The 14,485-nt window shown below is 35.3% G+C and overlaps 1 protein-coding gene across 4 annotated transcripts in view; it reads left to right on the forward strand.

The window, feature by feature from the left end:
• Positions 1–14,485, forward strand: part of USP47 (ubiquitin specific peptidase 47) — a 56,517-nt gene that overhangs the window by 24,814 nt on the left and 17,218 nt on the right. For 3 of the 4 annotated variants that reach the window (XM_040609749.1, XM_040609750.1, XM_040609752.1), the window contains 8 exons: positions 5,061–5,156; positions 5,243–5,395; positions 6,798–6,965; positions 9,239–9,370; positions 10,035–10,111; positions 10,432–10,487; positions 13,296–13,408; positions 14,326–14,430. In XM_040609749.1, coding sequence (XP_040465683.1) covers positions 5,061–5,156; positions 5,243–5,395; positions 6,798–6,965; positions 9,239–9,370; positions 10,035–10,111; positions 10,432–10,487; positions 13,296–13,408; positions 14,326–14,430 — 900 coding nt within the window. The remainder of the gene's footprint in view (positions 1–5,060; positions 5,157–5,242; positions 5,396–6,797; positions 6,966–9,238; positions 9,371–10,034; positions 10,112–10,431; positions 10,488–13,295; positions 13,409–14,325; positions 14,431–14,485) is intronic. The other variant, XM_040609751.1, reaches the window with a different exon arrangement.

A 14,485-nucleotide genomic window follows, 5' to 3' on the forward strand; every position in this document is an offset into this window, starting at 1 on the left:
ACAGATTAATGTTTTATGTAGATGGCTTCCCTTTTCACCTTTTAAAACTCATTTCTAGAAACAGTCCCTAAACAAAAAAAATTTTGTTGTAATTTTTATTCGATAATGAGATTTTTCTGATCTGTTGAAGTAATGAAAACTACTCAGTTCATATAGTTGTATTCCGCATTTAACAATGCATTGTACATGTGTCTGAAATAGAATTTATTTTTTTTTCTTGGAGAAGTCTATAGCGGAATGCTAAAAAAAAAAATCCCAAACCCTACAGCTTTGCATATTTGTAAAAACACAGAAAGCTTGAACAAGTAAGAGCTTAAATATCTGATTACTTTTGGTAGTGTTTGACATTTCTCCTGTAAATCAGCATTTACTGGGTGTACTACAGTGAGGAAAATAGTTCTAAGATTTTTGTTATGCAGTTACATGGTTGCAGTTTGTTTTGATGCTTCAATTTTTGAGATTTTTTTTTAATTCATATTCTGATTATATTCAGTTGATTCTCCTCCCTGCGTATTATTTATAGCAGATGTAATTTTCAGTTTTGTAGTCTTCAGCAGTGGGGAGATATGGAGGATACTTGCTTTTGGAGAAGGGAAAAATCGCCTGTTTCTAAATGGAATTCTCTGAAGGTAGTATCCTCCATTGATCCATAGACGATGATTTAGTAGGTGTAGGTAAAAGGGTATAAGTGAGAGATCAAAAACTTCACACATGCGCTAATAGGGCTTATAGAAGGGAATGTAAAACGTTTTAGACCTTGCTAGTCAGCTCCTGAGGGAACTTGCAGCAGGCGACACAACCCAAGATAGGGGATCTAAGGAGGATACTACCTTCAAAGAACTCTAGTTAGAGGTAAGTGATTTTCCATTACTTTCTAATAAGAGAGAATGGATGTATGAGCTTTAAGTAAGGTTAATCTGTAGAATGCCACATAAATTGTATTATCCCACTGTTCGACATTGTGTACTACCAAAAAATGTAGATACCTGAAATGTTGCATTTATTTATAAATACCTGTATTAATTCTAAATACATTGGGAACACTGTAGAACGGGGAAGGATAATGTTATGCTTTCTTTATTTCCTAATATGAACTAATTCTGAAATAATTCAGTATATTTTTGAGATTTGCATTTTGAAATTTTTTCTAATTCCCTGCTCCATCTCCCAAGTTCATGTAGTAAGACCACATGGCTACAATTAGGGCAGCTTGAGGCACTAAGGTCTCCTCAGTATGTATGTCAAGATAGCATAAGTACTTTTTCAGAAACTCTCTGCACTGTTCAAGGGCATGGTTTAAAAAAACTCTCAATCAGCCTTTTTTGGAGGTTAGTAGAAATATAGACATGAAAATATACAGCTTGTTTCAAGGAGGTAAACAGGAGCAGCAAATGACATACTGATTTTTTGTAGGTACTAGTATCTTTTGTGTCGATGCCTGAACTTAATGGCATTAGGCAGAATCTAAAAGTATTTTTTACTGCAAAACATAAAATTTGCAGAGTAAAGAACAGCTGAGAGGAGTTGATGCAATGGGGAGCTAGCTGGCATGCTGAAATTATGCTTTAGGAAATGGTGGAAATTTGCTTTAGAACACCAGAAGATAGTAATAATATACAATAATATAAAAATAGCAAGTACGGTTCTGTTTTGCTAAGTGATGGTGGTTTTCACCATGTTTTGTGTGTTAGCTTTTCTTTTGAGGTTTTAAGTATGCATACAAGTAGACTTTTTCTGGGTAGAAATTAATTTGGATGTCTGTGTGAACTTACTTTGAGGTGTCATTGCCAAACTGAAACTGGTGAAGGCAGTTAGAATGTGGATGGAGTGATACTTTATGTTCTTAAACTAGGTTGGTAACAAGGTCTTCTGGTTTTAGTTGAGCATATTCTTTGAACGTGGGAAAACTAGATGAGTTATGAAAATCTGAGATGGCAGTTAGTTTCTTGTTTTTTTGAAGAATAGTTTTGCCTAATCGATATTTACTGTGTAACTTTTCGTAAAGATTCTACAGCTCCTGTTCACAGGTTTACACATTTACAAATGCTTGCAGTAAGATACCTGTCAAACTACTATCTCATAGTGCGTTTTTGTGGAGAGGAGCATGTCCAAAGTATCTATCTTTAGCCAGACAATAATTAGTTTGAACTGTTACAGTGTTTTAGTATGCTAATTGTTATAAATGTTGTAATCAGAATAGTAAAAGCTGGATATACTCAGAACTTGGCTGGACAAGGCCCTGAGCAGCGTGCTTTAAGTTGGGCCTCCTTTGAGCAGGGAGTTAGGATCAGGAGATTTCCAGAAGTCTCTTTCAGTCTATATTGTTCTTTTGATTCTGTGAGATAGCCTTTGTCATACTGATCTATTGCTTGATCATTTATGGTATGTTTTGAAGTTTGTGTGTGTGTGTGTGTGTGTTGGGAATGTTGGAAATGCTTAGTAGCTCTAAGGCTACGTAATAGTTACCTCTTTGAAGATAACTTCAAAGGTAACGTTTACTCTAAAAGTAGAGTTGCACAAAAATGGGGGAATGTCATGTGACAGGTTGTGCAGTGTAGAAGCTTTGTCACTGGTTTTGCTGAGTAAACTGTCAGAGTAGAAAATGGTGAACTGCATTAGAACAGGAATTGTATTAAGAAACATCCTAATCAGCAGAATTAACTTTGGTATAAAGATTATATAGGAGAAAAGTGGAGGAAACACAAATGAGTAAACCTGAGGAACACCAACGTTCCCTTATATGAGGACTGAAAAACATACAGATATTTGTACAGCTCAAAAATAATGGAGTTCTCAAGAATTTTAATCAGGTTTTTCAAAGCACAGCTCACTATGTGTGGTAAGCAGTGAAACCACAAGACTAATGTAATAATACTTCATTCAGTTTTTGGGAGTCTGAAGGTTCATCGCTTTTTTCCATACGTAAAAACTTATGGTATGTTTCCTTGTTAAATTGCACATCACATGAATCTATGTAAGCATTATGTAATCATTTATGTCCCATTATTTGTATATTCCCATTCATTCATATGCATGCTGATGCATCGATTGCAACCTTTTTCTTACAATCAAAATATATTTTTATTGTCTTAACTGGTATTTGATTTGATAAGAGTTCTGTGCTCATCTTGTGATGTTTTCTACGCTTCATGTTTTCTGTGTTGGTTATTAAATTTTTTGCTTTCACTTAAATAGTTTTGAATGTTAATCCTTAACTAGTGTACAGAATAGTAAAATTGTAGTAATCCTTTTCTTCCCCTTTTAAAGCAGTGTTATAATTTGCTTAGTAGCTGTCTTATGTTTTAGAATGAGATTCCTCACATTTCAGTACATAATCTTACTAAACATGATCTATTTTTTTGCCCTTGAGTAAAAGGCAACTCAGCCTCTATAGCCTTTCAGAAGTAAATATGTAGACAGCAGTTCAGTTCAGACTCTCAAATGTTTTCATGTGACTAGAGAGTCTCTCTGTGTAAGAGCTGTGATTTCAAGGCTGTTCAGAGACACTTCTGGCTGGATCCAAAAATGGTGAAGTGAGACAACTGCCTTCAATGTACAGATGTTCTATTGAGTTTGGTATATTTTTCATTTGTCAGTACTTGTCACTGATTTTCAAAATACTTTTCTCCTAGAACAGCAACAGAGCTTTTGTAAAACATTGGTTTTGTTCTTGCTGCTTCCCTGAGTTCTCAGAAAAAAAGAAGGGAGAAAGGAAGAACTGGAGGCTTTTCAAAGAATTTGTCATATCTTTGATTTCCTCCCAAAGTGTGACTTACCAAACAACTGATTTGGATTTAGGTAGTAATCTTAAGTTCTGTGCCAGCCATGTTACAGTTGGTGAATTTACACTGCCAAGTTAAGCCCCTTCTTACTTATTCAGACTTCAGGGAGCAGCTACAGTCCATTGTAAAAGATGATGACTGTAAAAACATTGTTTCTGTTGATCATTTTTGCTTTAAACTAAATGTCTGCATGTGCAAGTTGTATTTGTTTTCACCTCCTTAAGTCAATAGAGAACTTCTGGGTTGCCCTTGGAGTTCAGAAACTCAGAGCCTATCGGCTTGGAAGCTGACTGGCTTAAAGGTTTTAACTTTTAAAATCCTGGTAACATTCTTCGCTGAACCTATCTCAGTATTCTCTAGTGAATTTTGTTTGAACAAGTTTGTTCTCAGGTATATACAACTTGCGTGCAGTATTGTTGCAAATTATGTTAGGGGGAGGGCTTATGATCAGTTTGGTTGTATTTTGAATATTGTTTGCTGTAGGGAGGAGCAAAGTAGAAATCATTAAAATCCGGGATTGAAGCATTAGTGACAGAACTTTCATGCAGCTGTCAGAGGACAAAATTCCAGTTATCAGTCAGTTGCCTCATAGGTTTATGCTAGGATGCTAGTTCTGTCTTTATAGGAGATGCCACATCTGACTCTCACTCCTTGGGAGTGAAGTCAAATACTCTCCCTCTATCCTCTCCCCACCTTTCACTCTAAAAGTATTATCTTCAAATATAGTTTCCTAAAGTGCTTCCATAGAATGGGACTAAGGCTGTCTTCAGGCAGGACTCTGAGTAATGCTTTTTCCTGCCCCCACCCCCAGTAATTATTGGATGGTATCTGTTTGGAAAAACTCCTCTTGAAAATGCAGAACCACTGTCTCAAAATTGTGGGAGAACACGACCAAATCAGGGTACAAAACCTAAGCTAATTTTCACAGCAGTTGACTGAACAGGTGTGACTAAATGTGGTGTGCAAGATTAACAGGAGTAAATGTCATTTTATATGGGATGCTTATTAAAGCAAAGACAATTTGGATTCATCGAATACTGAATGAAATAGAGTTAGCAGTGATTGTGGTTTGACTGTTTAACCCTGAACTGGATAGAAAGGTTGGTTTCTTTTATTTTCCTGACTGTCTGTATCAAACTTTTATCAATCAGATGTTGGTTGTAGATTTAATTGAAGTGATTTGTATGTGCTTGCAATCTCGTTGTAAATACATTGTTCTGATTTATACCTACATAGTAAACATTCTTTAAAAATCAGGTAACATCTTTTTGTTATTAGGAAGAAGCACTGCATGCTTTCATTCAGCCTGAGATTCTTGATGGCCCCAATCAGTATTTTTGTGAACGATGTAAGAAGAAATGTGATGCAAGGAAGGTAAAAACTTTCCAAATAATTTATGAAAATAATTTTTTTTCAAATACCAGTCCTTAGTAGCATAATCTTGTCTTCGCTTCATTTAGGGTCTGCGGTTCTTGCATTTTCCATATCTGCTGACGTTACAGCTGAAGAGATTTGACTTTGATTATACCACTATGCACAGAATTAAACTCAATGATCGTATGACTTTTCCTGAGGAGTTAGACATGAGTGTCTTCATTGATGTCGAGGATGAGGTAAAGTGTTTGGTTTCAGAGAAAAGTCTTAACTTTCTTGAAGTTTCTTCTTAAGTAAATCTAATTGTTGATCAAATAACCCATTTTAACAACATTATTCATCTACATAAAATGCTTTTTAGTCATGGCAATGTTTTAATTTGAAGTTTTTAAATCTGTCTATGTGGATTTTCATTACACTGAGAAGGAAGCATGCTTTCTTATAACTGTAGAGTTTCCACGCTTCCATAAAGAAGCTGTTTCTGATTTCTCATATCTTCATGAGTGATTTGAAAGGGTCGGTCTTGGGGCTTCTACCTGTACTGAAAATCTAGTGTACATATTTCTTAAACTTGTGTCTGAATCTGTTTTGGTCACAAGAGGTGATGTAAAGTCTTGAAACTCTGAATGTTGAAGTTAGTCCAGAAAACATTGATGATTGAGTCCTCCTCTCTGACTCACAGTGTTGTGTATGCTGTAGAAATAAGATTTTTAAAATTTTGGTTTTTGCTTCCATAATCTTCTGGCTTTTAACTCCTCTGGGTTTGGCAGAAATTCATGTTGTGCTATTACATTCACCAAAAAAGTATTTGATGTGCTTCCTGTGTTAACGACTAAATTTATTCCTCTAATTCCATTACTGAAAATGTTATGTCACTTAACTAGCTTGTGGTGGTATAAGAGAAATACTGTGTTGATGGACATATGGAGAGGCTTTTCTGACTCCATACAGACCTTTGTTTTATGAAGTATCCCATTTAAGCAATTTGATATCTCTCAAAGTGTTACTAGGGGGGCTGAATGAGAATGAAAATTCATCTGTGAGAGTAGAACTTGAGACAAAATTGTCAGAAAATCAAAAGAATTATCCAGAGGAAAAAGGATCTGGTAAGAGGTGGATATAGTAACTTGTGCTATATGAACTGCATTCACAGTATTGTTGACATCATGTTTTTAAGCTAGTGGAACGCTAATCGGTACTACGGTAATACTTTGACTCTGTCCAGTGAGTCGAAATGGGGAAAAAAAATACCTTTGCGGATGAAACTATTTCCAGTCAAATCAGCTCAGATTAACAGGGCCGTGTTACAATAGCATTTGTTATCTGGTATTAGACAGGTATTTAATTGAATTAACTAGTAAATGGAATAGGTTAGTAACAGATATAATTTTGTCAGGTATGAAACCAGGTAATTACCATTCAGTTGCACACAAGTCCAGACAGCACTGATCTAGGTGATGGACTGAAGACAGTTACTAACAGAAATGAGTCCGGTCTTGATGCTGAATTGCAGAGGTCTCTAGGTTTTTGAGGAGTTTAATTGTTTTACAGATTGGAATTTTTTCATTTCACAAACATACTGTTACTTCTTGTTCTGTTTAAGTGTTATATAATGTTACTATGTGTGTCTTATTTTTTAAGAAGTCTCCTCAGACCGATAGTTGCACCGACAGTGGAGCTGAAAATGAAGGCAGTTGTCACAGTGATCAGATGAGCAATGATTTTTCTAATGATGATGGAGTTGATGAAGGAATCTGCCTTGAAAGCAACAGTGCAGCAGAAAGAATTTCCAAAGCTGGCAGTGAAAAGGTATGTTTTTAAAAAAAATGTTGTACTGGGTCTGACTGGGATGGAGTTTTTTCATAGCAGCCTGTATGGTGCTCTGTTTTGGATTTGCGACTGAAACAGTGTTGATAGCACACCAGTGTGTTAGCTGTTGCTGGAGTGTGGCACACAACCAAAGCAATCCATTTCTTATTCTGATCCTGTAATGAGTAGGGCTAGGGGTGGGCAGGAGGCTGGAAGGGGGACATAGCTGGGATGGCTCACGTGTTGACCACAGGGGTATTCCATGCCATATCCCTGCGCTGCCATGTCATGCCGTGCTCAGCAGTAAAACCTGGGGGCTTTCCAAAATACCTGTTTCGCAGAGACTGGCTGGGCATTGGTCTGCTGGTGGGAGGTGGTGAGTAATGCCTTTGCCTCGTTGTATCTTTTTTCCTGTTTCCTTCACTTACTAAACTGTCATTATCTCCAACCACAAGTTTTCTCACTTTTGCTGTTTTGATTCTCTCCACCATCCTACTTGAGGGGAGGAGTGAGTGACTGGGTGGATATTTAGTGCTGGCCAGGATCAACCCACCACAAATGTAAATGACAAAAATTCTGATATTGGGGGTAGGGTGAGGGCGTTGAAGTGTATGTTTTTATACAAATTCCAAAAATTGACACTACTGCTGAGGAAAGAGTGTAACTAATTTGGGGGGTCACCTGAGAATAATGATCTTCCCAGTCTCAGATGGAGAATTCCCACATAACTTGTTTTGGCAGCAGACACTAAAAGACTGTTTTGTTTTGTGAGCAGTGTTTTTAATTTGAGGCCAACTGTCAAAAGGCCTGCCAGCTTTGGCTGCAGACAAGACATGTCTTGTAGCTTAAGGAGGATATTGGAAAGTTTTGATCAGTCTCAGCTATCCATTTCTGGTCCTCATAAAAACAGTCATATAGATGAGGCCATGGGTCTAAATGATAAATATTCATTCAGTCATCTTGAGTTTAATATAAATGAATTGAGCAGCCAGTCAGTCTAGGATAGCAGTCATCCTTCTGTGGGACATAAAGATTAGTAGAGATCTTAGAGAAACCTGGTGGAGTTTTCTTGGCCATACAAAATTCATCAAAAAACTCGAGTTTTGTGGTAACATCTACAATGTGTATTTCATGTGTCATAATTCAGTGAACTCATCTGAAACTTGGCCAATAACTTTTATACAGACATGCTGGGAAGCTGTTTGGCTGTAACTGTTACTTTCATAAATATTTAAAGAGTGACTTGCATTTTAATCTGCACATCTGTCAATGTTTACATTTACCTTAAACCATTTGAGAGGGTTTTTTGGTAGATGTCCTGAATACTGTCAATCTGAGCTGGAAAAAAAAAAAAGACATTGACTGGAACAGGTATGGAGTATTGTATCTGTATGTAATGTATCTGCAATGCAAAGTCATGTCTTAATATTGACAGTAGCTTTTGCGAATTAATTCATACTGCTTATTCTCAAGGCAAACTAGCTGTCCAAGCCCTGTTACTAGCTTTTTGGTTTGGATATCTTAATTATGGATGCAGTATATGCAGAGAATTTGCAGAGCATTTCCTCTGTATAGTCGAAAAAAATTCAATTCCTGCAACACTTCTGTGAGCCAGTATTGTTCAGTTTTAAAGTACACATGACACTGAAGATAACACCGTTAGTACCCTTCTTTTCTATCCTTTTATCTGTGAAAAGAAAGGTTTATGACAGCAAACTTGAGTGGTGTGAGAGAAATTTATGTAGAGTACTGATGAGCATTGAATGGTGTGTTGCTGGTTTGTGATATACGTTACGGGGGCAAAAAGCAATCTTCAAGAATGCAGACAAGGGTGATGCCTGCTGCCACAAACTTAAGGTTTATTTGGCAAGCTGACCATTAATTTTTCTTGTGTGGAGATATGTTTAATGTCTGTCTAGCTAAGAATTCACTAATTCAGAGCTTGTACAGAAAAGCAGCAACAGAAATGTATTAATTCAGTTCAAAAATGTTTCCATGATTTTTTTCCTAAGTTGTTTAGTCTTTTCTCTCTATTCCTACCAGCAAAAGGGAAAATCCCTCTTTACTTCCATTATTACAGGCTCTTGTGTGACGTTTAGCATATCAGACCTCTGATGTTGTTCAGTGGCTATTGCAGTAATGCATTTCTGTTACACAGGTCTGGTTTGTAACATAAAACTATATATTTGGGTTTGCGTAGTTGTTTTAAAACTTTTAAAAATGATCATTTGGTTACCTTAATATATATCGCACCTTTTTTCTTCTGTCCTCAGAGTTCTTTACTGTATGAGCTCTTTTCCGTTATGGTTCATTCTGGAAGTGCTGCTGGTGGCCATTATTACGCCTGTATAAAATCTTTTAGTGATGACCACTGGTACAGCTTTAATGATCAGCATGTTAGCAAGGTAAAAAATAATACTTTTAGTTATCTTGTGTATTAATAGATGAACCAATAAATTTTTATTTTGCATGTGATTTTTCACTTAGAACGAAGCTGGGTTTAGGTGCAGATATTTCAAGCATTTACTTTTTCATCTTCTCATCCTAATGTCCTGCCATATACATATGTTTCACTCATTAGCTTAACTGATTTCTAGGGATTTATTTATTCATAGGGTTTTGTGCACTGAAGGGGAGGAGTGTTTCTTCTTGAAGGTGAAGGGGGAGTGGTTCATAAAGAACCATTTATGTGTGTACAGACTGAGCTGGATTTAGACTTTTGCCTTCTATGTGTGTGAAGACTCAGACAGTGCTGTTAAACCTGTCCTGCTAATTCATGTCAGGTGTTAATGTATCCATAAACATCATTGCAATCAAGAACCTGAACATTGTTTTTCTAAGAAGTGCCTGCTTTAAAAAAATGTTTACATTCATAGTAAAATGAAAAGGCATATCGCTTTGAAACAGGTTGGGGTTTTTTTTCAGTCAGAAAATAAGCAGAAATATTTTTAAAAATCAGAATTACTAAAATTGTGTGTTGATTATGTAATGTCATTTTTCCTAATGAGAATAAATGCCTCTTGCTTAGTGCAAGTTTCTCAAATAATCATTTAATTGTATTTCTGTTAGATAACTCAGGAAGATATTAAGAAAACATATGGTGGATCTTCTGGAAGCAGAGGCTATTATTCCAGTGCTTTTGCTAGGTTAGTAGTACTGTAATACTTTTTTTTTTTTTTCTGGCGGTGGTCTAGTGTAATCAAATGAGTGGCTAAGACGCATATGCTTAATGTGTTAGCTCAAAATTAATACTAAACACTTCAAATATTTGTAAGAACTATCCTGACTGCTGTTTCAGATCATTAAAATAATGTGATATTTATTTTTTTAAAATACTTTTTGGTTAGTGTATTGTTAAGATATATATGGCATAGCTTCTTTCTTTAAAAAAAAAAACAACAAAACTTTTGAAATCAATGTTGTCCTGCTCTCTGATAAATTGAGATAACTATTCTTTCTCCACCAGCTCCACAAATGCATACATGCTGATATATAGACTAAAGGATCCAACAAGAAATGCAAGTAAGTATATTTTGCAGTTCTTGACTGACAAGATTCTGTTGTAGAACAAGGAGATGGTTTGCATGTGATAAGTATCAATTTTTGTGAGGGTGATGGTATTGGTGTTTTTAGAGTAAGCTAAAGTGACTTTAATAAAGGAAGCCTTCTTTTACAGCTGTTCGTTACTTTTTTTATAGTAAACCTTTATGGATCAGTAGGAGGTCATCACAAAATGAATTTTCTAGTATTTTAGTATTTTGGATATGGAAATAAAAATAGATATAGTGGATGACACAATAAACTATATGCTATATAGTGTCATGATTGATAGTAAAGTAAAAAACCTATTTTCTTAAAAATGATTATGTAAGAACTGCATAATGACAAAGTTTTACAGTTTGTAACCAGCACTCATTGTTCATGTTTCAGCTGGGAGGTAGATAATATACTGAAAGTTACATAGTCAGAAACAAATCTGGGCTTTTGTGACCTTTTATTTCCATCATCTCTGATTGATTTAGTTCACTAGGGCTTAGAGGATGCCAGCTCCATGTAATAGTGGACAGGTTGATCGATCTTTAAGATACAGTGCCACAGAAAATGAAGATTCTGTTTGGATTCAGAAAAGTATTTTGTTAATATTACAATGGTTGAGTTGAGCCAAAGATTAATTTGTGTGCGTTATGAAATCTGTATTTATTTTTTCTTAAAGGAAAAATTTAGTAATCTGCCCTTATAAAGGGAAATTTGTCAGTTGGGAGCCTGGTTGAAGTTAAGCTGATAAAAACAGTCTACACTGTTTTTGGGGTGTATATACTTCAGTTGCCAGAACTTATAATGCCCTGAAGTGCACAAAAAAATTCCAGTCAGTGAATAATTTGTCCTAATAGCTTGAGCAGATGAGAAGCCTCATAAACTTTCAAAGGCAGGTGAAAACCCTCTAATATCTCTGCATTCCTTCCCCCCCCCCCCCACTCCCATTGAATGCTCAAGAGGCTGGGTGCCTTGAAGAATAGATTCAAGCTCTCAAAATCATCCTTTGTAGGCTGAATATTCTGATAGCTGGATTTATTTCATTCTCAATTGTTAAACTGAAGTTACGTATTACTTAGAGTAGAACCTCGTAACTGAAACATTTGGCACTTCACAATATGTAGCTCCTTTTGGGGCATACTTGTTCTTTTTGAAGAGCATGCAAGCGTAGAAAAAGATGGTATACTTGAGAGAGTTTCTAACACACTAGTTTCTAATGTGCCCAGTAGAGAGGGGAATAAAATATCTTTGAAAATAACACTTTGTTCATCTTACCCTGCTGCTGTGAATATTTTAAGAGGGAGTTGAATACTTTAACTCCTTTTTCTTGGGGGGTAAAATTTTGAATTCCACTGTAAGAACCTGATGATGACTATTAGTAATAACAAGGAAAGAAATTAACAGTGCAAAGATGAGTAAAACAAGCTTTAATATTTTTTTAAATACAAAATAACAAGTCCCCTAAGCTTATACTAAATCTTATTTTTTATGAAATCCTGAAATTAGTAAAATTAGACTTGCAACTACTTCTATATCAGTATATTCTAAAAAGTGTTTTATGATACTTGGAGCAAATTTTTCATCTAAAATTTCCAACATCCTAATAAACACAAACTGTTTATTTTTAGCTGCAGTCTGTTTCATAATACATGGAGTACTTTTAGACATGTTACTATTTTCTACTTCTCTACTTGTTTCTTTTCTACTGTTTTCACTTTGAAGTTGAACAATGGTATTTTCTTCGAGGAAATAGGGAGGGGAAAAACTGAGTATCACAATCAATTTTGCTGGCTTCATTTCTGAGAATTCATGATACAGGGGACAGTGCAGTTATAAAAAATACATTTGTAAAGTAACAGTATCTGCAGTAGATGCTTTATATAGTTTGGAAGTGGATTCAACACAAGGATGATACTGGTAAAGCCTTCTATTAACAAATTGATAAAGTAGGAAGTCTTAAGAGCAACAAAAATTAACATTGTTTCCATATTTGAATCATTGAAACGATATTACTCATTCTGAACAAGAACTGATTGTAGACTGTAGGAAGTTTACAATTAGCAGCAGCCTTCAAGTCTGTGGGTCAAGAGCTGTCTTGGGAAATAGATTTTCCTGTAATTGCTATGATTATTAATTCCTCAACAAACAAGTAAAGAAACTGAATCTGCTATTTCAAATTTCTTGTACATGCTACCTTATTTTTAAATCTTAAAAATTATTTGTCTAATTCCTTGCGATAGAAGTGGCACCAGGATTGGAAGACTACTGTATTTGCAATAGTTAATTTTATTTAAAAAAACCAACTTGATGAAGTATTGCATGTTCTGTTTTTGTTTCTCTTTATGAAACAAAATCTCGTGAAGTACACTAATCTGTATTAAGTGCAATATTTGTTTTTATCTTTATATAGATGGTATCTTGTGACTTTTATTAGCTGGTTCACTTTTTAGAACAGAATTTGCCTTTCTTTTAAAACCAGGCTCAAGTGCTGTTATCAGTTAGTGTATCTCTTTACAGCAGCAAAGCTTCCCTTACTGATACTGGAATCTTAATCTTGTGCTAATAGCGTTTTCTTGCGACGCTGCTGTGTAATTAGGGGGAATAAAAGGCTGACTTTCTGATTTTGTGTAAATCAAGATAAATAGAACATGTCATGGTATAGGGGGAAATACGGGTAAAGAAGAAACAAGGAAGAAGGCAGGAAAGAGAACTGCTAAATATACCCATAACCCTGAAGATGTTGCCCACTGTGGAAAAATGTATTTCGAAAAATTATTGCTTTGTTTTTTCCGGCAGAGTTTCTTGAGGCACATGAGTATCCAGAGCATATTAAACAACTGGTACAGAAAGAGAGAGAATTAGAAGAACAAGAAAAGAGGCAACGTGAAATTGAGCGCAACACTTGCAAGGTTAGAGTTTGTGTTGATTGATGTAATGATACATTTCTAGTATGAAAAGTTTCTACAGTAAATAGTAATTTTTTACTACGATACAGGGACTCTTTTGTGATAAGTTTATTTATATTAATAATTCTTCTAAAGTAAGTATACGCCTATTGGAAGCCTGTACACAGTGGAGGCATCTGTTAGCAGAGATTTTTGTTGAGTTCATGTCTTCTGTGTGAATTTCAATTGATATTAAAACCAAAACAAAACTAATTAATCTGACATGACTTTATTTCAGCTAAATGCTTTCCAAAGTATATGTAACGCTGTATGTTAGGTGCTTCGTACTGTTAAATCTTGTCATATAGTGATGCTTTGCGTTGTGAAATGATGTTTCTTAAACTGATTCAAAATAATTATTTGGCAGAAATAGTGGAATCTTTTTTCCAATCATAGATTCAATAGTAACAAATAAAATAGGGTATCTGTGATTTACAAGCACGACAGTCAGCTGTCTACCTATGAATCAAGTGATTGTTTTATTAGAAGGTTCTCTGTGGTTGCAAAATACGTAACTGTATATGGAAAAAGGAATTTCACATTCATTGCTCCTGTGTGCATTTTGGTTTGGACAGTTTGCACGGTGCCTAGAATTTATGCATTATAATGGTTATACATATAAAATATGGTTATAGGCGTTGTATCCTAGCTGGCAGAAAGATGATACAGATACACATTAATGTTATCTGTTGAGCCTTTGATGTTTTCAGTCTACAGTTGTGTAACCAGCTGAAAGAAAACTGTCCTATAGCTGAAGTAGAACTAAAGATGTATTTTTATATGATGGTTTGAATATAGGGTTGTACATTTAAACGTACTCTAATATGAAAGGAATTTGCAAATACCTTCATGATCGTTTTTCTTCCTTTTGTATTTCATAGATTAAATTGTTCTGCATGCATCCTACAAAACAAATAATGATGGAGAACAAATTAGAGGTTCATAAGGACAGGACACTGCAGGAAGCTGTGGAAATAGCGTACAAGGTATGCTGTGTGTCATAGTCTAGTCTGAATGGTTAGATGTAACTTTTTCTGCCTT

The sequence above is a fragment of the Falco naumanni genome, chromosome 10 (genome assembly GCF_017639655.2).
Source record: "Falco naumanni isolate bFalNau1 chromosome 10, bFalNau1.pat, whole genome shotgun sequence".
Taxonomy (NCBI): Eukaryota; Metazoa; Chordata; class Aves; order Falconiformes; family Falconidae; genus Falco; species Falco naumanni.